General features: G+C 36.6%; 1 protein-coding gene across 3 annotated transcripts in view; it reads left to right on the forward strand.

The window, feature by feature from the left end:
* CADPS2 (calcium dependent secretion activator 2) overlaps positions 1-24,173 on the forward strand; it is a 483,312-nt gene that overhangs the window by 331,871 nt on the left and 127,268 nt on the right. For all 3 annotated transcript variants that reach the window (XM_070046319.1, XM_060305373.2, XM_060305374.2), the window contains exon 14: positions 16,068-16,169. In XM_070046319.1, the coding sequence (XP_069902420.1) occupies positions 16,068-16,169 (102 nt within the window). The remainder of the gene's footprint in view (positions 1-16,067; positions 16,170-24,173) is intronic.

Consider the following 24,173-nt stretch of genomic DNA (forward strand, 5'->3'; position numbering starts at 1 on the left):
CATCCCATCCATTTACTTGTTTGTTCAACCCCAGTATACATGTAAAGCAGTTTCAGAATTTGCCAACTAGAGTACACTGTGTACAGGGCCTTTAGTTCCTTAGAGTTTCCAATCAAAAATGTTTTCCGGGCTTCCCTGATGGCGCAGTGGTTGAGAGTCCCCCTGCCGATGCAGGGCACACGGGTTCGTGCCCCCGTCTGGGAAGATCCCACATGCCGCGGAGCGGCTGGGCCCGTGAGCCATGGCTGCGGAGCCTGTGCGTCCAGAGCCTGTGCTCCGCAATGGGAGAGGCCACAACAGTGAGAGGCGCGCATACCGAAAAAAAAAAAAAAAAAGTTTTCCAAAGTTCAATATGACACCTTCTTTTTTCCCCCACGCTATTTAATGAGGTTATGTCATACAATACAGGTAGAGTCACTTGCACAATATGCATTCCATCCTGGGATCCCTCAGTGTCCTAGTTGATATAGAATTTTTTTTTCTTCTTTAAGCTTGTATACAGTAAAGTTCACTCTTTTTGCTACGCAGTTCTTATAGTTCTGTGGGTTTTGGCAAATGCATAGAGTCATATATTCACCACCCTAGTGCTAGTTCTGTCACCCTAAAAGTTCCCCTGTGTGCCCCCTTTTGTAGTCAACCATTTCATTACACTTAGTCTTTGATTTTATTATTCCATCCTTCTACTTTCTTGGATTATTTTTTCTACCTTCCTAAATTAGCTATTTAACTCATTACTAGTCATCTTTTCTTCTTTTCTAAAATAAGTATTTAAGGTTAAATTTCCACTAAGTACCGCTTTTCCTACATATATGCATTTTGATAATGTATTTGATTCAAATTCACTCTAAGTAATTCTAATTTCCATTATAATTTCTTCTTAGACACAGGATTGTTTATAAGTATATTTTAGAATTTCTAGGAAAGTGAATTTTTTTTTTGGTTATATTCTTGAAAATTGATTTCTAACTTAATTTCTTTGTGTTCAGAGAATGTAATCTGTATGATACTGATTCTTCATAACTTGAGACTTCTTTATGTCCAGTTATGTGTTAAATGTTGTAAATGTTTCATGTCATTTGAAAAAATATGTATATTCTGTAGCTTGGTAGGGCAAGCAGGAGTTCTGTGATTGAAATCTTCTAAATTCTTACTGGTTTTTTTGTCTGCTTGACCTGTGGGGTTATGACCAAGGTGAATGGAAAGCTGCCACTGCAGTGGTGTTTTCTTCCTCTACTTCTGCAAATTTTTGCTTTGAGACTGTTTCTTAGGTGTGTTGAAGTTGAAAAATTATTAAATATTCCTGGTGAATGGAAATTATTATTAGATTTAGTGACCCTTTTCATAATTAATAATGCATTTTACATTAAAGTTTATTTAGATGGTTATTAGCGTAGCCTTCTTTTGGCATTTGTCTGATATATGTTTATTCTTACTTTTAATCTTTCTGTATTCTTGTGTCTTATAAATAGCATACTAGAAGGGTGAGCTGTGACAAAACGAGAGAGAGGCATGGACATATATACACTACCAAACGTAAGGTAGATAGCTAGTGGGAAGCAGCTGCAGCCGTATAGCACAGGGAGATCGGCTCGGTGCTTTGTGACCGCCTGGAGGGGTGGGATAGGGAGGGTGGGAGGGAGGGAGAGGCAAGAGGGAAGAGGTATGGGAACATATGTATATGTATAACTGATTCACTTTGTTATAAAGCAGAAACTAACACACCATTGTAAAGCAATTATACCCCAATAAAGATGTTAAAAAAAATAAATAAATAAATAGCACACTAGATTCTGATTTAATTATCCAATATAACAATTTCTGTTTTTTAATTAGTTTAGTCCATTTACAATTATCATGTGTATTGATATAAGTAAATTCATTTCTACTATTTTATTTTGGACTCTTTTTGGCTCATGTCTCTAAGCTTTTTGTTTCTTTCTTGCCTCCTTTTTGTTTCACCCAGTGTATTTTCTTTTTTTCTCCTCATTTACATTTTTCACCTTTTGAAGATTTTACCATGTATGTGACTAAAATTTTAAATCCTATGTTAATCAGCAAATTTTCCCCTCCTTCTGCCAAGTGCAGAGACCTTAGAACATTTCCCTCCAGTCACCCGCTTCCTGGCTTACATGCTTATGTTATCTGGTATTTTAACTGTATCCTTATTTGTTTTCTAATCTTACACATTAGACATTATTTTTATTATTTTATACTCAATACTTGCTTCAATTTAGAAATTACTTTTTTCCTAAAATATATTCTTTGGAATTTCATACAGTGGAATACCTATAGATAATGAATTTCGGAATTTCTTTGTTTCATTCACATTTTTGAAAGAAAATTTTGCTTGTTATACATTCTACACTGACAGTTATTTTCTCTCAGAACTTTGCAGATAGTACTCCATTTTCTTCTGACTTCCTGGGTTAAGAAGGCTTCATTGCCATTCTTTTGAGGGAGATTTGATTTAATAGTTTTAGGATTATTTTGTTCTTTTGTGTTTTATGGGTTCACTGTTCAGTGTGGATTTCTTTTTAAATAATTCTGTTTGGGAATTTTGTGGCTTTCTGATCCATGTGCGCTGATATTGGGTAAGTGCAAATTTCTTTGAATTTACCTTGATTGGGATATGAAGATCCATGTTTGTCATCAGTTCTGGAATATTGTAATCTCTTTAAATATGGTCTCTCCTCCAATCTTGCTCTCTCAAACTCCAATTACCTATATATTAGGTATTTTATCTTCTATATCCCTTAATGTCTCTAAAACATATCCTATCTACTTATTTCTCCAGCTGCATTCTATATAATATTTTTAGTTTTGTCTTCTACTTCAGGACTCAGCAGACCTTTTCTGTAAAGGGCTAGACAGTAAACATAATAAATATTTTGTACTTTGTGGGCTATATGGTCTGTCACAACTACTTGACTCTTACTGTATAGCAAAAGCAGCCGAATGGGCAGTATGTAAATGACTGAGTGTGGCTTGTGTTCTAATACAATTTGATTCACAAAGACAGGTGATAGACTATCATTTGCTGGCGCTTGCTCTACTTCCACACTTCTCTCTTCAGCTATGACACCTGCTTTTCTAACCTACTCATTGAATTGTTAATTTCAATTATTAAATTTTTTTAGTTCTAGAAATTCTCTTAGGTTCTTTTTTAAATCCATTTGGTAATTTCTGAGTAGCTCTCATTCCTTTCTTGGCTTTTATTTCCTTTTCTGTTTCCTTAGACCTTTTATAATTAGTTATTTTGTATTCTGATCATTGCAATAGCTAAAATTTCTAGGTGTTTAAATAGATCCATTGTTTCTGCTGCTGTTTTTGCCATGGTCAACCATTTGCTTATTCTGCTAGCAGTTTTTGTAGTAAGCACATATACTTGGATTAATCTGTGGAAATTCTACAAGGCCAGGGTGGAGAATGCTTGCTTCGCAAAAGGATCTGCTCTTGCTTTTACTTGGTGATAGGAGGTGCTACTGGAGCTGCTTTATTTTCCGTCTTGGAGATTCCTCGATTGCACAGGTGGTACCCAGTTTAATGAGGTCAGGCAAGTGGTGCATATTCTCAAGAAAGACTCTTTTCACTCAGTCTATAGATGTTGTACAAACAGACAGATTTCCTTGTTTGTCCTCCTTGGCAAGGATATTGATTTTCTAGCCCATCCTTTCACTGATAGTATAGCCCATTCAAGCGTCCCATTTTTTGCAGGCATCTCAAGTTTAGCTGCCCATGCAGATTAGGTCTCTGAGCCCGTGGTGCATTCCCTTGAACAACACAGCTACAGAACCTCCTTGGAATCGACATTTGCCCTTAAGGCAGCCCTGGTATTCACATGCACCCCTACTTTGATTTCAGCTCCTAATTCATTTTTATTTTCCTGCTCTTGGGAGATTTTTTTACTTTCTTATAAGTACAACATAACATTTAACTGTATTTGCTATAATTTATTCAGTGTTTAGGAGTTTTGTAGTGAAGAGGGACTTTTGGAGTACCACATCAGTCTACTATAATAGGAGCAGAAATCACATGATAAAACTTGCATTTTGAGAAAAACATTTGGACATCTCAAAGGAGAACTTCCTGGGACTCTCTCCCTAACCCCTCTGCTTCAAGTGCCCCCTGGTTAACTGCTGCTCATCCATTGCATCTCAGCTTTAATATTCCCAAACTGAATCCTTACCTGAAACTCAAACTACATCAGAGCTTTGTACTTTCGCCCTTCTTAAATGTAATGTACACTTACTCTCTAATTTTTCTTTTTTATGCCTTTCCCTATTATAAATTCTATTAGGGAAGGAGTCATTTCTGTTGTGCTTATATTGTATCCCCAGGACCTGGCCAGTACTCGATAAATATTTGTTGAGTAAGTAAATGAATGACATTGGACCATATGTTTACAAATTTTATAGGTGACATGTTGGGGCACTTCATAAATAGATCTCACAATTACATGTTCTTCATGAGTTAAATGCAGTGAGTTTTATGGCCCGTGGAAAGACCCCATGTAACCAGCAAGATTGTGCCATTTTACAACATAGAAATTAATAAATTGAAACAATGAAATACCCTTTTTATATATAAAATTGAAAATGATTATAACACATGATAAAGACCACAGTTGATGAGGTTAGAGGGAAATTAATAATTTCACACACTGTGGGTCAGAGTATAAGCTGGTAAGTGCTTTCTTAAGAAGCAGTTTTGTGATATGTATCAAATGCCTGAAAGTGTCATCTCATTTGTCTTAGCTCAGGCCACCATAACAGAATACCATAGACTAGGTGGGTTAAACAACAGAAATTTATGTTCTAACAGTTCTGGAGACCAGACGTCTGGGCGCCAGTGTAGTTGGGCTTTGAGGAGGACTCTTTTCCTAGCTTGTAGATGACTCCCTTCTCTCTGTGTTCTTACAGAAGAGAGAGAAAAAGATCTCACTCTTCCTCTTCTAACAAATCCACCAATCCTATCAGATTGGTGTCCTAGCCCTATGACCCCATTCCACCTTACGTACTTCCTAAAAGCCCTGTCTCCAAACACAGTAATATTGGGGGTTGGGACTTCAGCATATGAACTTTTAGGGAAATACAGTTTGATCCATAGTACCATTTAACCTAACAATATACTTTCAGGAATTTATCCCAAGGGAACAATCAGAGATGGGTTAAAAATATTTAGTGTAAGATTGGTTATCACAGCAGTGTTTATGGTAGGAAAAAAATGGAAAAAGTCTAAATTTCTACTAATAGAATATTGGATTAATATATTATGGTGCTAAAGACTGTCATGCAGAGTGAAGTTAGTCACAGAGTCACTCTATATGATACAGTATAATATCGCTTATATGTGGAATCTAGAAAAATGGTACAGATGAACTTATTTGCAAAGCAGAAATAGAGACACAGATGTAGAGAACAAACATATGGATACCAAGGGGGGAAGTGGGGGTGGGATGAGCTGGGAGATTGGGATTGGCATATATACACTACTATGTATAAAATAGTTAACTAATAAGAACCTACTGTATAGCACAAGGAACTCTACTCAGTGCTCTGTGGTGATGTAAATGGGAAGGAAATCCACAAAAGAGGGCATATATGTATACGTATACATACTGTATACTGACTCACTTTGCTGTACAGCAGAAACTAACATAACATTGTAAAGCAACTATACTCCAATATAAATTTTTAAAAAAATACATGGTACATCCATATAATGAAATATCATTCTTCCATTAAAAAGCATATATTAGAATATTTAAATGATTTGAGCAAATGTTTATACTTCACTAAAAGAATCAAATTATACAGTAGAATGTGCAATATATGTATAGATTTATAGAAAGAAGGCCGGATTATATTTACAAAATGGTATTACCAGTTATTTCTGATTGGGGCATTTAAGAAAACTTTTGTCTTTGTATTTTTCTGAATTCTCCTCCCAAATTATGATGTGTATATAGTTCTTTAATTTTTTAAAAAAGTTATTTTAAAAAATATTAGGCAGAGATGATACTTACATCAGAGAACACTATCAACCTTAATTCTCTTTATTTTTACACTCCTCTTGATATTTTATTTTTCTTGAGTTCTAGAATTTTGTGCAGTATTTTAATTGGTTCCGGGAGAGGACAGTTATGAGACACCTTGATACCTGACCTTGACCTGTCTGTCCATCATTACTTCACCACAAAAACTAAGTCACAAGATCACGTATCTTCATAGTGTCAGATTCCTGCCTTTTTTTTTTTTTTTTTGCAGAAGTATCTAAAACCTCCAAAGAAAATAGAATACAGATGGAAATTCAAATATGGAAAGGATCAGGAGGGAGGAGGGTTTGGAAAAAGAGAATATGATTTTTAAATTTCATTTCCAAGATATTTTCTCCTAGAAAATCTGTTTCTTCTATTTCAATGAATGTATAGGGGTAGAATTAATTTCTTCTTCTGTATATCTGAAAATTTTAGGGGAAGTAAAAGGACACTGATTATATATTATATGACCATCCAAATGATACATCATTTTGTTTGAAACAATAGGAGGTGTTATAGATTTGAGAACAAGAATGAGAGATTATTGTTTTCTCCCTCATCTTCCACCATTTCTTATTTTCTTGTGTCCTGTGTCTTCCTCTGTTTTTTTTTTTTTTATTCTGTTCACAAATGGATATTGGTGGGAAATACATGAAGTGCAAAGTGACTTTTACCTGCTGTGCTGTAGGCAGAATTGACAATTCAGAAATACCACCCTCTAGGTGCCTCCCGCCTTCTCACTCTCTCTGGAGGAAGCTAAGATGTCATACATTCCTCATCAGAGAGGGCAGGTAAAAGAAGCCTATAAGAAACTCAAAAGCACCATGAACTTTATCATTTGCCCACTCATTGCTTGCAAAATATCTTTTACCACAAACCACCAAACTTCCAGGACAAGCAAACCTACCTGAGGAGTTTGGGGAGGGAGGGAGTATGAGGCAGGAAGGTAAAGGAAATCTCATCAATTTACAGGACTTTTCTATATGTTAACTCCTGGTGTATTTATTCAACCCACAAACTTCCCAAGCACCCTGTTCCAGGCGGTATGTCCACTCCTAGAGATTATAAAGCAAAGGGCACATTTATCCTTCGAGTATCTAGAAGCTGTCCCACTGATAAAAGTGATTAAGAAAATAACCATAGAAGATGTTATAGTTTTCATTGAGTAATAGAACAAATGCTCATCAGCACTAAATAGTGCTTTTTAAGTGGGAATTGTAGGGAGATACCATGACTAAACAATTCTCGGATGTGCTATTAAAACAAATTAAACCCATTTCTTTACTGTCAGCCTTCTCAGACCTCACTGTTGCACTAAGAACCTCCAACAAGGTCTCATGATTCGTGGTGTTCAAAAAAAAAAAAAGATACATGGGGCGTTTCACCCTTTTTGTTGGAGTGTGTCACAGAACCATTACTCCTTAAAGTATGTTGGCAGCCAGTAAATCGTCTTTACCTAAATTCACCCAGATGAAATGGATGTTAAACATGCCAGAATTAGTCTGTATTAGTCTTATGGGCCTCTGAAATGTATGATACTGAAAAACACATGAACTGTCTACTGTCGGGCCAAGGGAAGTGAAGTTACTGGGTTCGTCCACATCAGAACATTTAGGCAGATCCCCTCCTTGATATTTTCTCTTCTGCTCAAATACCCAACTCTGCAACCCAGTTGTGTACTCTTCTCCTCAGACCTTTCTTGAAATACAGTGAAATCATCATTTCCCTTCATGGAAACTGTTCTCTGAACTACCCCAAAAGCCATCAGAGATCACAGGAAATGGATGGGTAATACTGTGCTTCCCTCTTGTTCCAGAGTTGTCTTTTCAGAACATCTTCCTCACTTTAGAGCTTATGTTGTACTCATTACAGAAGGAATTGGTAATCATGACAAGATGTCACATGTACAGAAAGGATTCTGTTTGCTTTAAAATACCTAATATGCCAGATTGATGAATAGCACAAATTATAAAATCCCTTAGTTCATGGAGGAATTGAGTAAAATTAATTTGTACAGGCCTTAATATGTATAGGAACTATTTTTTGGAGGAATCCGCCTTTCAGAAAAGGTGTTCTCTATGTGCGTGTGTGTGCATGGGTGTGCGCATGTGCACACATGTGATGGTTTCTGTGAAAACAGAATATGACCCATAGGCAGATGTAAGATCAGTCTATTCAGTATGAATCAGTGGCAGAAAGTTGTGTTGTATGATCCTGTTTGTTAAGAATCTTTCAAATATAATTAACATAGACACAACTGCATGTGGTGTTCAATTGCTTATTACGTAATACTGGAAGGAAGTTCTGTGTCATAGCTCATTTGACAGTATCTATAACTAAAAGAAGTGTACCTGCTTTATAACTTGTTCATATCTTAAATTTATTTCACAGAACACTCTAGTTTTATTAAAATCATGTAACTTCTATAACTACAAGCCTCAGGAAAAAATGAAAATGTTAACTCTTGGTACAAGAACATACACTTCCTTCCCATTGGAACTGCTTTAACGTAATAATATAATAATATAGGCATAGAGTTAAACCTCAGTTAACATTCAAATCAGAAAACTGGTCTTCTTTGTTAGAATTTTAAATAACCACATTTTAACATCATCTTTTTATGAATGTCAAAGAGGCATTATTATTTTTGCTTTTACTATCTCAGGAAAACTATTCTTGAGATTAAAACCAGTTCATTTCATGGCAGGTAAACACTAAAAATTTTCTGCTAAGTGTAAATACATGCAAATTTTTTGTTAGAGATCTTTTTACCCAGAATTCTTAACTATAATTCCTGCTCTAGCTTGCTTTTCAAAAAATTTTCTATTTTACCTACTGTTACATAATAAAAATTTTCCAAATAATTCATGTCATATTAATACTAATAATAATATTATGTGATATTACTAGTTCATGAATTCTTATAATCATATATAACTGATACTTTTTATTCTATATAGCACTCATTCATTTCTTTAGCATTTATATATTGAATATTAACTGTATGCCAGCTACTGTTCTATGCACTAGGAGTGCAGCACAAAGAGACAGACAATAAACAAATAAATATATCATGTGTTGGACGATGGCAATATATACAATGGCAAGTAGTAAACAGGCCTGTGGAAGTGGGAGGTAACACTCTTACACCAGGTGGTTAGAGATAACTTTGCTCATCCTGAGTCATGTCAGTAGAGATAAGAAGGAGGTGACCATACAAATTGTGAAATTTTTTGTTCTAGTTCTGTGAAAAATGCCAGTGGTAGTTTGATAGGGATTGCATTGAATCTGTAGATTGCTTTGGGTAGTAGAGTCATTTTCACAATGTTGATTCTTCCAATCCAAGAACATGGTATATCTCTCCATCTGTTTGTATCATCTTTAATTTCTTTCATCAGTGTCTTATAATTTTCTACATACAGGCCTTTTGTCTTCTTAGGTAGGTTTATTCCTAGATATTTTATTCTTTTTATTGCAACGGTAAATGGGAGTGTTTTCTTGATTTCACTTTCAGATTTTTCATCATTAGTGTATAGGAATGCCAGAGATTTCTGTGCATTCATTTTGTATCCTGCTACTTTACCAAATTCATTGATTAGCTCTAGTAGTTTTCTGGTAGCATCTTTAGGATTCTTTATGTATAGTATCATGTCATCTGCAAACAGTGACAGCTTTACTTCTTTTCCGATTTGGATTCCTTTTCTTTCTTTTTCTTCTCTGATTGCTGTGGCTAAAACTTCCAAAACTGTTGAATAAGAGTGGTGAGAGTGGGCAACCTTGTCTTGTTCCTGCTCTTAGTGGAAATGGTTTCAGTTTTTCACGATTGAGGACGATGTTGGCTGTGGGTTTGTCATATATGGCCTTTATTATGTTGAGCAAAGTTCCCTCTATGCCTACTTTCTGCAGGGCTTTTATCATAAATGGGTGTTGAATTTTGTCAAAAGCTTTCTCTGCATCTGTTGAGATGATCATATGGTTTTTCTCCTTCAGTTTATTAATATGGTGTATCATGTTGATTGATTTGCGTATATTGAAGAACCCTTGCATTCCTGGAATAAACCCCACTTGAACATGGTGTATGATCCTTTTAATGTGCTGTTGTATTCTGTTTGCTCGTATTTTGTTGAGGATTTTTGCATCTATGTTCATCAGTGATATTGGCCTGTAGTTTTCTTTCTTTGTGATATCTTTGTCTGGTTTTGGTATCACGGTGACGGTGGCCTCATAGAATGAGTTTGGGAGGGTTCCTCCCTCTGCTCTATTTTGGAAGAGTTTGAGAGGGATAGGTGTGAACTCTTCTCTAAATGTTTGATAGAATTCATGTGTGAAGCCATCTGGTCCTGGGCTTTTGTTTGTTGGAACATTTTTAATCACAGTTTCAATTTCAGTGCCTGTGATTGGTCTCTTCACGTTTTCTATTTCTTCTTGGTTCAGTCTCAGCAGACCCCAAATAGCCAAAGCAATCTTGAGAACGAAAAATGCAGCTGGAGGAATCAGGCTCCTTGACTTCAGACTATACTGCAAAGCTACAGTAATCAAGACAGTATGGTACTGGCACAAAAACAGAAATACAGATCAATGGAACAGGATAGAAAGCCCAGAGATAAACCCACGCATGTATGGTCACCTTACCTTTGATAAGGGAGGCAAGAATATACAGTGGAGAAAAGACAGCCTCTTCAATAAGTGGTGCTGGGAAAACTGGACAGGTACATGTAAAAGTATGAAATTAGAACACTCCCTAATACCATACACAAAAATAAACTCAAAATGGATTAAAGACCTAAATGTAAGGCCAGACACTATCAGACTCTTAGAGGAAAACATAGGCAGAACACTCTATGACATAAATGACAGCAAGATCCTTTTTGACCCACCTCCTAGAGAAATGGAAATAAAAACAAAAATAAACAAATGGGACCTACTGAAACTTAAAAGCTTTTGCACAGCAAAGGAAACCATAAATAAGACCAAAAGACAACTCTCAGAACGGGAAAATATATTTGCAAATGAAGCAACTGACAAAGGATTAATCTCCAAAGTTTACAAGCAGCTCATGCAGCTCAGTAACAAACAAACAAACAAACAACCCAATCCAAAAATGGGCAGAAGACCTAAATAGACATTTCTCCAAAGAAGATATACAGATTGCCAGCAAACACATGAAAGAATGCTCAACATCATTAATCATTAGAGAAATGCAAATCAAAACTACTGAGATATCATCTCACACCAGTCAGAATGGCCATCATCAAAAAATCTAGAAACAAATGCTGGAGAGGGTGTGGAGAAAAGGGAACACTCTTGCACTGCTGGTGGGAATGTAAATTGATACAGCCACTATGGAGAACAGTATGAAGGTTCCTTGAAAAACTAAAAATAGAACTACCATACAACCCAGCAGTCCCACTACTGGGCATATAACCTGAGAAAACCATAATTCAAAAAGAGTCATGTACCAAAATATTCATTGCAGCTCTATTTACAATAGCCAGGACATGGAAGCAACCTAAGTGTCCACTGACAGATGAGTGGATAAAGAAGATGTGGCACATATATACAATGGAATATTACTCGCTATAAAAAGAAACGAAATTGAGTTACTTGTATTGGGGTGGATGGACCTAGAGTCTGTCATACAGAGTGAAGTAAGTCAGAAAGAGAAAAACAAATACCATATGCTAACACATATATATGGAATCTAAGAAGAAAAAAATAAGGTCATGAAGAACCTTGGGGTAAGATGGGAATAAAGACACAGACCTACTAGAGAATGGACTTGAGGATATGGGGAGGAGGAAGGGTAAGCTGTGACAAAGTGAGAGAGTGGCATGGACATATATACACTACCAAACGTAAAATAGATAGCTAGTGGGAAGCAGCCGCATAGCACAGGGAGATCAGCTCGGTGCTTTGTGACCGCCTGGAGGGTGGGAGGGAGGGAGAGGCAAGAGGGAAGAGGTATGGGAACATATGTATATGTATAACTGATTCACTTTGTTATAAAGCAGAAACTAACACTGTTGTAAAGCAATTATACTCCAATAAAGATGTTAATAAATAAATAAATAAATAAAAAGAAGGAAGTGAGTGAGCAAGCCATATGTGTGCATAGGGAAAGGCTCCTGGGCAGTGGAAGCTACACGTGCAAAGGCCCTGAGGCAGAGCCTGCTTCCTATGTTTGACGACTAGCTAGGAGACCAGCATGGCTAGAGTGGAGGACTTGCCATGAGGGGGCAGAGGAAATCAGAGTGGGCTTTGGCTTTTACAATGAGTGTTACCACTACAAGGATATGACTCACACTTGAAAATGGCTCACAATAGTGTGTAGCCAACACTCTGACAAAGAAAAGACTGGAGGAGAGAGAGACCAAGAAGGCTACAGCCATACTCAGGGAAGAGCTGATGATGACCGGAACCAGGGGAGCAGCAGAAGTGGTCAAGGGTGGTCAAGTTCTGAAAATGTTTTGAACATATAGCTGACAAATTAATTTATAAACTGAGCTTATAAAACTATTATACTTTGAATCTCTATTACCCTGAGTCTACTAGGCAAATGTTCATCAAATGAAACTGGTTTAAATATCTCTCCAGGATTCTGCAAGTACCTGTGTCGTAATGCACGAAAGCGCAAATTTTAGGATTTCCTTTGTTAGGGTCTTTTTTAACTGAATCACTGATTCAGTGGTAGGTATTTTAAACTGTATTGGTATTTAAGCTCCCTGCCTTACACAGGTAACATAGAAAATGTGTGATGTGAGGAAGTGTATTTAAAATAGTTCCACCATTGTTGCTTCTCAAATATAGCTTCCATTTTTTATTAGGGATTTTTCGTATTGTTCTTGATTTTCTGTTAAAACACAGAGGAAAGACAATAAGGCATGGGCACTGAGAGTCTCTGATTTGGAAGGCAAGAGACCTAGATTCAAGTCCAGGCTCTGTCCTTACAAGCTGTGTGACCTTGGGGACGTCACCTAACCTCCCTGAGGCTCAACAGACTCCTCTCTTGGAGACTAGAGAAAGGATTGCTGTGGGCACCCTATGTTGTTATACATATAAAAGAGAACAGTACGAGGCACGTTGATAATTGCTGTGTTTGTTTTAATAGCAACCATGACAAGAAGATATTGATGAAACGGAAGTATCTGCAGTTACTAGGAAGAATAATTTTAGAAGGAGCTGTTACTTTTAGGCTTGACTGCAGCACAGTTGCCATTTAGCCTCAATAATTTAGATACAGAAGACCACTTCATATACCTAATATAGTCTGGTATACATATTAAAATAAAGATATGTGAATAAGGGCAAGTCCAAAATATAAAATGTATTTAACCTGTCAGATGTATACGTAATTGAGTAATAAGCTCAGTGAAGTGACAGCCCTTCACTGTGTATAACAGTCTTTATCTCAGTGAAAGTGACACGAGTGACATTCCCCCCGACTGACTTTTCTCACTGTTCATTGACTGAACCCCTGGCCTCATTCAGTCAGGTAGGCGATGTGCCCCAGCGAAGCTTCATATGACCCAGCAGTGTACTCTGTCACTGTGGATTACAGTCTCCTTTGACAGTTGAAACAAACAGTAAAATTCACTCAAATATAATTGTGTGGCATCTGTCAGAGCGCAAGGCCAAAGGACCATGTCAATCATCAGAACAATAAAGAGAAGTTCTTTGCTCTTTTTCATCAAGTTTGCATAGGTGTATTTAGTGAATTGACCACTTGCAACTTTGTGGTATGGGATGTTTTGCTGTCTATGTAATAGCATAATGTAGTTATAGTTCTTGTCTGCCCAAATTCCCAAATTAATGATTTATATAGAACTATCCAATTCAACTTTTGTGATCATTGGCAATAGTTATGCTTAGGTTACAGTCTGGGTTTTGTGCTATTGTTTGCTTGGTAGGAGTTGACTCTGAAGTAATATGTGAAAAAAAATCCATTGTTAAATTATTCTAAAACATTGGGGTTAGTTCATAGTTCATTGCTCTAGAATTTAAAATCAGACTTTCTTTTTTCCTTCCTAAAAATTTTGAAAGACCAAATATTTGCCCTTAGTTTTTCTGCAGTTAACATTCAAACTGCATTCTGATGGATCAGAATGAAATGTAATTGTAAGTAGTATTTTCAAAGCATAAATTCAAGCAGGATGCAAGTTTCTGAAATAACAAATTATTTACTCTGTTTTAGAAAAAACTTCTCAGATTTAAATGATGCTTTTTTTCTGGGAAAAATGATGCTTTGATATGAATAAAAGGTCTTTAAGCCAGTATGATTCAGGTATAACTTTAGAATTAATTGCTTTTATCCTAACTGACTAGTTTACAAATATCAAAAATGCACACACACACACGTCTAGATGTCTAGGTAAAAAACAGTGGGAACAGCAAATAAAAATCTTGTTGGGAAAGTTATTTTAAATACCCATTTTTTTCATAATCCTCACTTGTACCTATTTTATACATAAACATTAAAAATTCGTAAGTTCAAATGATAAATCTTTGGAAATTAAAACAACCTTCAGAAAAATAAGTTAATTTGAGAAGATATGATTGGTGTTAAGAAATGCAAAAGATTCATTTTGTGGAAATATATAAATATTTAAAGTAAATGTGAAATTAATGTATCCTTTTCTCTGTTTTAACAGACAGTGAAATTCATATATTCAAAAGTTTAGATGACTGCTATACTACCAGATACTTAAATTGATATAGAATAAATTCTGAATCCCTATTGGATATATTTTATGGTTTCAATCCTAATCTTAGTAAAAGAAGACTTCTGTTCAATCTTTGTTGCTACTGTTTTTTCTTTTTTTTGGTTGCGTTGGGTCTTCGTTACTGCACACAGACTTTCTCTAGTTGTGGTTTGTCGCAGTGTGCGGGCTTCTCGTTGCGGTGGCTTCTCTTGTTGTGGAGCACGGGCTCTAGGCACACAGGCTTCAGTAATTGCAGCACGCGGGCTCAGTAGTTGCGGCTCATTGGCCCTAGAGCACGTGGGCTTCAGTAGTTGCAGCTTGCAGGCTCTTGAGCACAGGCTCAGTAGTTGTGGCACAGTAGTTGCTCCGCAGCATGTGGGATCATCCCGGAACAGGGATTGAACCCGTGTCCCCTGCATTGGCAGGAGGATTCTTAACCACTGCACCACCAGGGAAGTCCCTGTTGCTACTTTTAAAGGTACTACTTTATTTATAAAGTTGATACTTTACTTCATAGGCATATTTGGTTAAGCACAAAAATCTTGAAACATAGGTGGTCTTTCTTCTCTGTATATTTTTATTCAAGTATTCGTGTTTCATTTATATTTAAACAAAAAAATAGAGCAGTACACCACTGCATGAATCCAAAATGTCTGTTCCTTACAACAATTAAAATTAAATCTCCAGTTTCACATTAACTTAATTTTTATTTGGAAGAGAAGGAGTTAAGACATTTTAGCTTACATTCAGTATATTTTTTATAATAATTCCATTCACGATATTTAATTGGTCAAATGTTTGGTATCACTATAAAACACTTTTCACTGCTATTCTCAAGGAGTAGTATTGTTTTCTGTAGATCTGAAAAATATTTATTGTAATCCTTTACCTTGAAGGCTGTCTAAAAGAGAATAATTCTGTTCCATTCATTCCAGGTCGAAACATGAAGCAAATGGCTATAAATATCTCCAATAAATTTCCAGTGTAGACACAAGTAGTATGTATACTGTGAACCAATATGCATTTTCCTTAATTATTTGGATTTTTCAGGGAAATAGAAAGATATAAAATATATACAAGTAAATGTTCAAGGGCCTGTTGGTCCAGTGGGTAAGACTCCACGCTCCCAGTGCAGGGCACCCGGGTTCAGTCCCCAACAGGGGAACTAGATCCCGCATGCACGCCTCAACTAAAGATCCTGCACACCACAACGACGATCCCGTGTGCTGCAAATAAGACCCAGTGCAGCCAAAATAAATAATAAATAAATAGATACTTTTTAAAAAAGGTAAATGTTCTATCACAATAAATTACTGACTCTTTTTTTCCAGGCCTGATGGAATTGGAACTATTTCAATGGAAGAAAAAGAGAAGTTTGAGGAGATAAAGGAAAGACTGTCTTCCCTTTTAGAGAATCAGATAAGCCATTTCAGGTATATACTCCATTAGTACTAGTGTTTGTTTCTTTAATTCACTCAACCCTCTAATCCCCTACAAATGTTTATTATGTCTTTCTGCTACTGCTCAAGCACAATCAGTAGCTTCTCCTCCTTTGCCCGCAAGGTATGATCCACGTTCCTAGGTCTGCGTTCTGCTTCTCGGCCTGCCTTCAGTTTTTGCTCTACTCATTCAGTAGTGCAAACCCGCCCCTTGCAGTATCCTTTCCACTGGCCCTCTTGCTAGCCCTGTGCAGTTCTCAGCCTTGCATAGCCTCTTCCCCCAGCTCTGGGAGCTTTTCCTCCCTCTCACTGCATAGCCAGGCAAGGAGACTCAAGCCCCACCTTCACAGGGGAGACTTTTTCATTTATTCCAGCAGAGAGTGGAAAAGCTGAAGTCTTCTTAGCATTCATCATCTGTACTATGCCCTGGCCACCTATCATATAGTCCTTGGTTATCCTTTTATTTACATTCTGTGAGAACAAGGACCACAGTGCGTCTAGCACAGTTTCTTTATCAAAAAAATTAAGTATTGATACTAAGAAGCATTTGCAGGGTGAAGGATAAATATCTTGATAATATTGTTTCCCCTGATTACAGTTAGCTTAATAGAACCTAATGGTTAAAAACAGAAATATACCTTTTTCTATCAGTCTCATCATTAGATCCTATAAAATGTTGCTATGTCAGTGTATTGCATCTTATAGCATATCTGTCACGTTACAGGTATGTCATTTCATGCGAACTTACTGAAAAATAAATTCAGTTAATATTCCCCCTCAACAGTTTGAAAACACTGTTGTTTAACCATATGAATAGAGTATGGCTGCTCTGGGCCTCAGTTTCCTTATTTGTAATATGAAAAGCTTAGACTCTTACTTTAAAATGATACTGAAGGAAAAAATTATCATAGGATATACTATCCATCTGTTTCTCTGCATTGGTGTTTTCATCTGGGGCTGGTACCACTACCTGAAGGTAAGCGAATGAGGAAGGATTTTCTTTGTCATGATAACTGGGCATAGGGGCAGTCATTTAGTGCTGGATTTAGAAATGCTATTCATGGAACAGTCTCACATTGGAGAACTGTTCTTCCCAAAAGGCCAATAAATTCATATGAGGAAACACATTTGCAGAGGATGTTTCTGCATTTGCTGCTAAGAGTATTGTCTTTTAGGTTGTGTAGAGACCCTTATATTCATTGTGTTTGTCATTTAATGAAAGTCAATATATAATTTTCCTGTTTTTGACATTATTGAGACAGAGCTGATCATTCGGTTGACTATATACATCAGTAACTATAAGTCTCTATGGTTATTTGTAGTAGTGCTTTCATGTGCAAGTAACAAATCCTATCTCAAACTGGTTTAAACAAATAAATGGATATGTTCACTTACATGCAGGTCTCAGATGGGGTGGACTTGAAGACAGGCTGAATTTAGTAGCCGTAGCTCCATTTCTTTGTAATTCTCACACGGCTATTCTCCTTTATGGGATGGCTTCATCCCCAGATGGGTAACAAGACCACAGAATTCCTTGGCCTCACATCCATACATGTTGGAGTTGAAAGGGAAGGTAGTAGAGGCTGTCTCTTTCTGTGATTCTCTCTTAAGGTGAAAAGTTTCCTTAGAAGATCCTAGCAAACCAGCCCTCATATCTCATTTGCCCTAGATAGGTCATAGGCCCAGTCCTGAACCAAACCCAGGGGCCAGAGGAAGCCCACATACTAGGTCCTCCGTCACTGACAAGCCATGGGACCGCCATGATCGAGTTAGCTTGGTAAGAGCCAGCCCACCAGCGGGTCCTGTCCCCCACAGTGCTTACAGCTACACAGTAGAGGCGGGGAATGACAGTTGTCCACATCATTTATTGTATTAGTATTCGCTCTCTTACAGTTTTGTTTCTCTGTTTCTCTTAATAATGTCTGTAAAGATGTACGCTAGAATTCTTTTTTGTTTTTATTTCTTTGATGTACTGTAAAGAACTGAACTAAACTGGTCTAGACATTTTAGGCTGACTTTTATATTCCCTTTTGATATTTGTAGAGTTTGTATAAATTTTACCAGTTTTATTTTTCCTGAGTCCATAGAAAACTGGATAAGAGGAAATGAGATTAAAGTAAAGCAGAGGAAATTTTAGGTATCCATATAGGCAAATATAGAAAAATGTTTAAATTTTCCATGAAGATCTTCCTAAGGATTCTGCCAAGTGATCTTCCTTAGCCACTTACATTAAAATTTAGAAAGAACGTAAATTACTTATCAACTCACACTAAAGAAGTAACCAGAGTACTGTTAATAACTCTTGTATAGAAATTTTTTTATTCAGGCCCAACTGTATTTCAGAAATGGATTTCAAAGATACAGGTAAAATAATAAGGCAAACTAAATTAAACAAAAATGAGGAACTTCTGGTTAAAGACAGCAGATTAAATGCATGTCTGGCTCAGTTTCCTCACAGAACCTAACCAAAACAACAGAACAGTATTTTTCAGAAGACATAAACACACAAGGACAGCAAGAGTAAGAGGGAAAAAAATGGAAAAAATAAATTAAAAATGTGGAAGTCAGATGGATGGATGGTATCTAATTTAGCCACCCAGGAAAAACTGGGTCATAAACGGGCAATGGGGAATACAGAGAAGCAATCTGATTTATGTCATACGATCACCGAAACGTTCGGAATTGCCAGTTGTAAGCCCTCCTGGAAATTAAGAGCGAAGGATGATTTGTTGTACATCTGCTTAAGACGCACTTAGATCCCCAGATCTCCTTTCCGCCTCATCAGCCAGGCCGCTGCCCCTCCCCTGCCCTGGAAGAGCGCTGCTGGTTTATTCCCTGGAGAGGGTAAAATTAGAGGGTACCTGGGCTGAGGTAGAGGAGGGGAGGAAACATCAGGCACAGTTGGAGTTTGGGATTACATAGAAACATGGGGATTAGATAAATGGTTATTCTGAAATCTGAGAATCACAGCCTTCTCCTTCCAACTCACACACTTGACCCCCAAAATGCTGGCGGGCAGGCTTACACTTTCCATACATATTGTAAGTACCTTCCCCCCGGGACTCTGACTAGCCCAAGAGAAAAGACCTAAAGCTGTGGAAAAGAAAGACTCCCACCGAAACAGCCCAGCTCTATTGCCCTTCAGCAAAGACCACAGTCTGCACGTACCCACCTAGGTGCATATAGCTTCCGTTCAATTTTTTAATAACGTAATTTTGAAAATGATCTGACAGCCAAGGTAAGGCATCAGATATTTGAGGAAGGTATTTACTGTGGGAGACAGAGCCCAAACAAGGAATACAAAAAAGCAACTTGGGGAAAAAAGAAAGATTATGTGGGAAGAAGGAAATGGTGGAGGGGGTGGTGGGAATCTATTATTAATATGCTTGGAGATTTGAGAAAATAGAGCATCCATAAAACAAAAACAAGATGTTGCTTAAAAAAAGAAAAAGAAAAAATCTTAGGGAAAAAAAATTAGAACTCTTAGAAATTGATGCAAATGACACAAATACTTACATACTATTGAGAGATTAAGTTAATGAAATCTTCCAGAAAGTACAGGGTAGAGGGTGGCAGGGATAGGAAAATAGGAGTTCAGTTGGCCTTTCTTATCCTTGGGTTTCACATCCCTGGCCAGATCGATTTGGATTGGTTGAATCTGCAGATATACAGGGCCAACTGTACTACCCCATTTTATATAAGGGAGTTGAGTATCGGTGGATTTTAGGATCCATGGGGGTCCTGGAACCAATTCCCCACAGATACTAAGGGGCAACTGTACAAAGACAGGAAAAATGAAGGATCTGCTTAGGAGTTTCATCATCATAAATAATAGGAATTCCAGAAACAGTTAAGGTTGAAGATAGGAAATTATCAATAAAGTTATTCAAAACAATTTTCCAGAATTAAAAGACATAAGTGTTCAGATTAAGAGAGCCCATTGAGTACCAAGCACAAGGGATTAAAATAGATACTCATTAGAGTGCATTTTTGTGAATTTTCACAATCTTGGAGATAAAAGGGAGGATGCTGAAATACAAAGCATCAAGAATCAGAATGGCTTCTCAACACTGATTTATTCTACAGTAATTTACTGAGTGCCTACTATGTGTCGGGCAGTGAACAAAATGTTTAAAAAGATCCTCTTCTTCTGCAGCTTTCATTTTGATGTGAGGAGCAGTACTGATATCCAGAAAACAATGCATCAGTGGCTTCACAATTTTGAGGAAAGATTATTTCCAACCTAGAATTCTACACTAGTAAACGTCTCCATTAAGGGTAATGGTAGAATAATGATATTTTCAGGCATACTGGACATCAAAAGATGTGCTTCCCATATTCCCTTTCTGGGGAATGCAATTTACCAAGACAAAGGAGAAAACAAAGAGGGAGAGTTAAGATCCCTGCAACAGGAAATCAACATGAGAGAGGAGGGAATCTTCGCAGTGGTAGCTAATAGAGACCCCAAAGTGGCAACTGAGCCTAGAGAGGAAATAGTTCTAACCAGAGCAGGTCAGAAAATTCTTCAAGTAGATCAAATTGACAAAACACTGAGATATTTTAACATATTGAGAGAAGTTTCACCCACTTGGAATAGAGTTTGGAATTATATTAATTGTGTTAGAGCTTGGAATTGTATTAGATTAAGTACATAATAAAAAGAAGAAATTAAAACAAATATAGCAAAGCATTATAAACAAAATAGTGACACTAGAAAGTAATCATATTGGATACATTTCAGTTATCTAGACATTGATGTAATTAATGTAGATACTGAATTTCGGTCTAACACACAAAAGTGATGTAACTGCATTAAGGGAAGGAGGAACAGAAATTATGTCTAGGGTGGTGGAAAGTGGTCTTAAAAAAAAAAAAAAAGCAACTTATGCCCAAGATGGAGTAATGGGATGATATTTACCCTCCCACCTGAAACAATTTTTTAAAGACAAAATATGTGGGAAAAAAATGCTTTTCAAGATATTAAACATAAGACAATAACAGTAATTCCTGAGAGATGGAAAACAATGGATAAGCCCTTTAATTGCCCCAGCTTACTGACAGCACAGTGTTTCTAGATCATGGTCCAGGGAGGAGGAATCTGGGTGGATCCCCGTGGACACCCTGACTTGAGGAGACAGAGCTGAGAGTCCATGGAGGGTAAGGCTGCCAGAGTTTTCAACTCCAAGTTCTAAAGGAGAGAGCAAAGAGACCTACAAGTAATATTTGCTGAGGGTCCTCCTGGCGTCTTCAACTAAGTATTGATCTGTGCATGGATGTGAGGAAACTATTCAAAGTTGGGCAAAGAACTATGTGAAAGGATTACAGGGGTTTCTTTACACAGGGCTAAGAGTAATTCCAGTTTTCAATATCTAGAGTGGAAACCTAATTCATGAGCATCAGGTAGAATACAGAAGGTTTTGCCTCAGTAGTGGAAAAAAATTAGCCCTAGAAAAAACACTGTCATGGTCTCTCCTAATGAGGCTTAAAACCAAGATTCATATGAATCAAACTATTTTCAAGTAATTTAACTACATTCCAGAACAAAATTCAAGAATATTTAAAGAAATACAAAAGTGTTCAGCCTCCAAGAAGATAAAATAACAATGTCTAGCATCCAGTCAAAATTTTCTAGGCATACAAAAAAGTAGTAAAATACGACCAATGAAGAGAAAAAAAACAAGCAAAAGTGAAAATGACAGGGAAGATAGAATTAGTAAACAGTAATATCAAAATAATTATTATTACCACATGTCATATGTTTAACCTGTTAAGGGCATCATGGAAAACCTACAACTAACATCATACTTAATAGTAAAAAAGTAGGAAAGACTGAATGTTTTCCACCTACAGTCAAAAACAAGGCAAGACTATCTACTGAAAAATCAAGGTAGTGTAGTATAGAGAGTCCAGTAATAGACTCACATACATATGGTCAATTAATTTTCAACAAATGTACAGGTAATTTGCAAAGTATACTTTATTCAACAAATGGTGCTGGAACTATTGGATATCCAAATGTAAAATAAAATCCTGGATCCGTACCTCACACTTGATCCAAAATTTAACTCAAGATGGATAGCCATGGAAAACAGAAAATCTCTGTGTCCTTGGACTAAGCACAGATGCTTAAATAAAACACCAAAATCGTGATTCATAAATGGAAAAATATTACTTCCAACTTCATCAACATTAAGAACTTTTGATCTTCCAAAGACATTATAAGGGAATCTCAGAATGGGAGAAAATATTTTCACAATACATATCCCACAAAAGACTTCTATCTAGAATATATAAATTTATTTATTTATTTTTTGGCCACACTGCATAACTTGCAGGATCTCAGGTCCCCGACCAGGGATTGAACCTGGGCCGCAGCAGTTAAAGCCCAGAATCCTAACCAATAGGCCACCAGGGAACTCCCTATAAATAACTCTTAAAACAATAAGAAATAAAACAGCCCAATAAAAAGTTGTTTTGACAGATATTTCACTAAAGATATATGATGGTGAAAAGGCATATGAAAAGATGCTCAACATCATTACTCTTTAGGGAAACATAAACTAAAGCCACAGTGATTGATAGGAATATAAAATGGTACAACTCATTTTGTAGAATAGTTTGCAGTTTTTAAAAATTTAAACACCTAACGTATGACCCAACTATTCCACTCTTAGGTATTTCCCCAAGAGAAATGGAAGCATACATCCACACAAAGACTTTAATATGAATATTTATACCAGCATTATTCATAATAGCCCAAATATGAAGACAAGTCAGATGACCGTCAACAAGGAATGGATAAAAAAATGTATTAGAATACTTCTGAGAAATGAAAAGGAATGAATTGTTGATACATTGCAATAGCATGAAAGAATATCGAAACAGCTATGCTGAGAGAAATCAGACCCAAAAAAGTTCAATACTGTATGATTCCTCTTACATGAAATTATAGGAAAACACAAACTAATCTAAATGACAGTAAATCAGTAGTTGCCTGGGCCCCACGAGTCGGGAGGAATCATTTGAGGGGCATGAATATGTATATTGCCTTGATTGTAGTGATGGTTTCACAGGTGTATACATATGTCAAAACTTATCAGATTGTATACTTTAAATCTGTGTAGTTCATTGTATGCCACTTACACCTCTAAATCTATTTTTTTTTTAAAAAGCTAAGAACTCGTCTTCCATAGTGGAAAGTTAGTAGGATAATATCTAAAACTGGAAAATCAAGAATTTGAAATATTATCATGTAGGTTAGGGATATGACATTTAAATACCAAAAGAATCAGCTAAAAGTTAAAACCATTTTTTTCTTGAGAAATTACGTGGGAAATGGGGGTGGAACTGACATAAAGGATTTACGTTTTTCATAAAAATCCCCTTAGGAAAAGTTCCCTTTCAGGCTATGTGCATATACAACTGATAAAAACAGATACTGTATTTAACATTTTAATTTAAAATTCAAAGAAAACCAGTTTAATCATTGGACAGGTCTATGCAGGCTCACTTATCTGTGTAATTAATTGACTAAAGTGAAAATCAGCGTGACTTTGATTTATTCAGATTAGGTATTAAACTTGGTTGAATTTTATTTGTTAATTGAGTGTTTTTCACTTTGCTTAGCTATTAGAGCTATCCAAGTGGTAAAAACCCAAAATATTTATCCTGAAAGGCAGAACAAAATGATTCCCTTCTTTTAAAACTTGTTTTGTGAAGATTAATTAAGCTTCTGTGTAGTTATTTTCTGTATTTTATTGATTCAGGATTACTCGTACTCTGTAAATGTGTTGAATTATTTACACATCATGGGCAGCTAATGCTAATTCAGAGCATACCCAGTGGGACCTCAAAGCCCTGAAATGCTAAATGTAATCTGGGGATCAGTAACATTCCATTCATAAAATGTGTCACCCATAGGTTAATGGAAATAAACAATAGGAAAGACAATGGGTGGATTATGCAGAAACACTGAAAAGATTTAAGCAGGAGGAGGGG

Source organism: Globicephala melas, chromosome 9, assembly GCF_963455315.2.
Source record: "Globicephala melas chromosome 9, mGloMel1.2, whole genome shotgun sequence".
NCBI classification, from domain to species: domain Eukaryota; kingdom Metazoa; phylum Chordata; class Mammalia; order Artiodactyla; family Delphinidae; genus Globicephala; species Globicephala melas.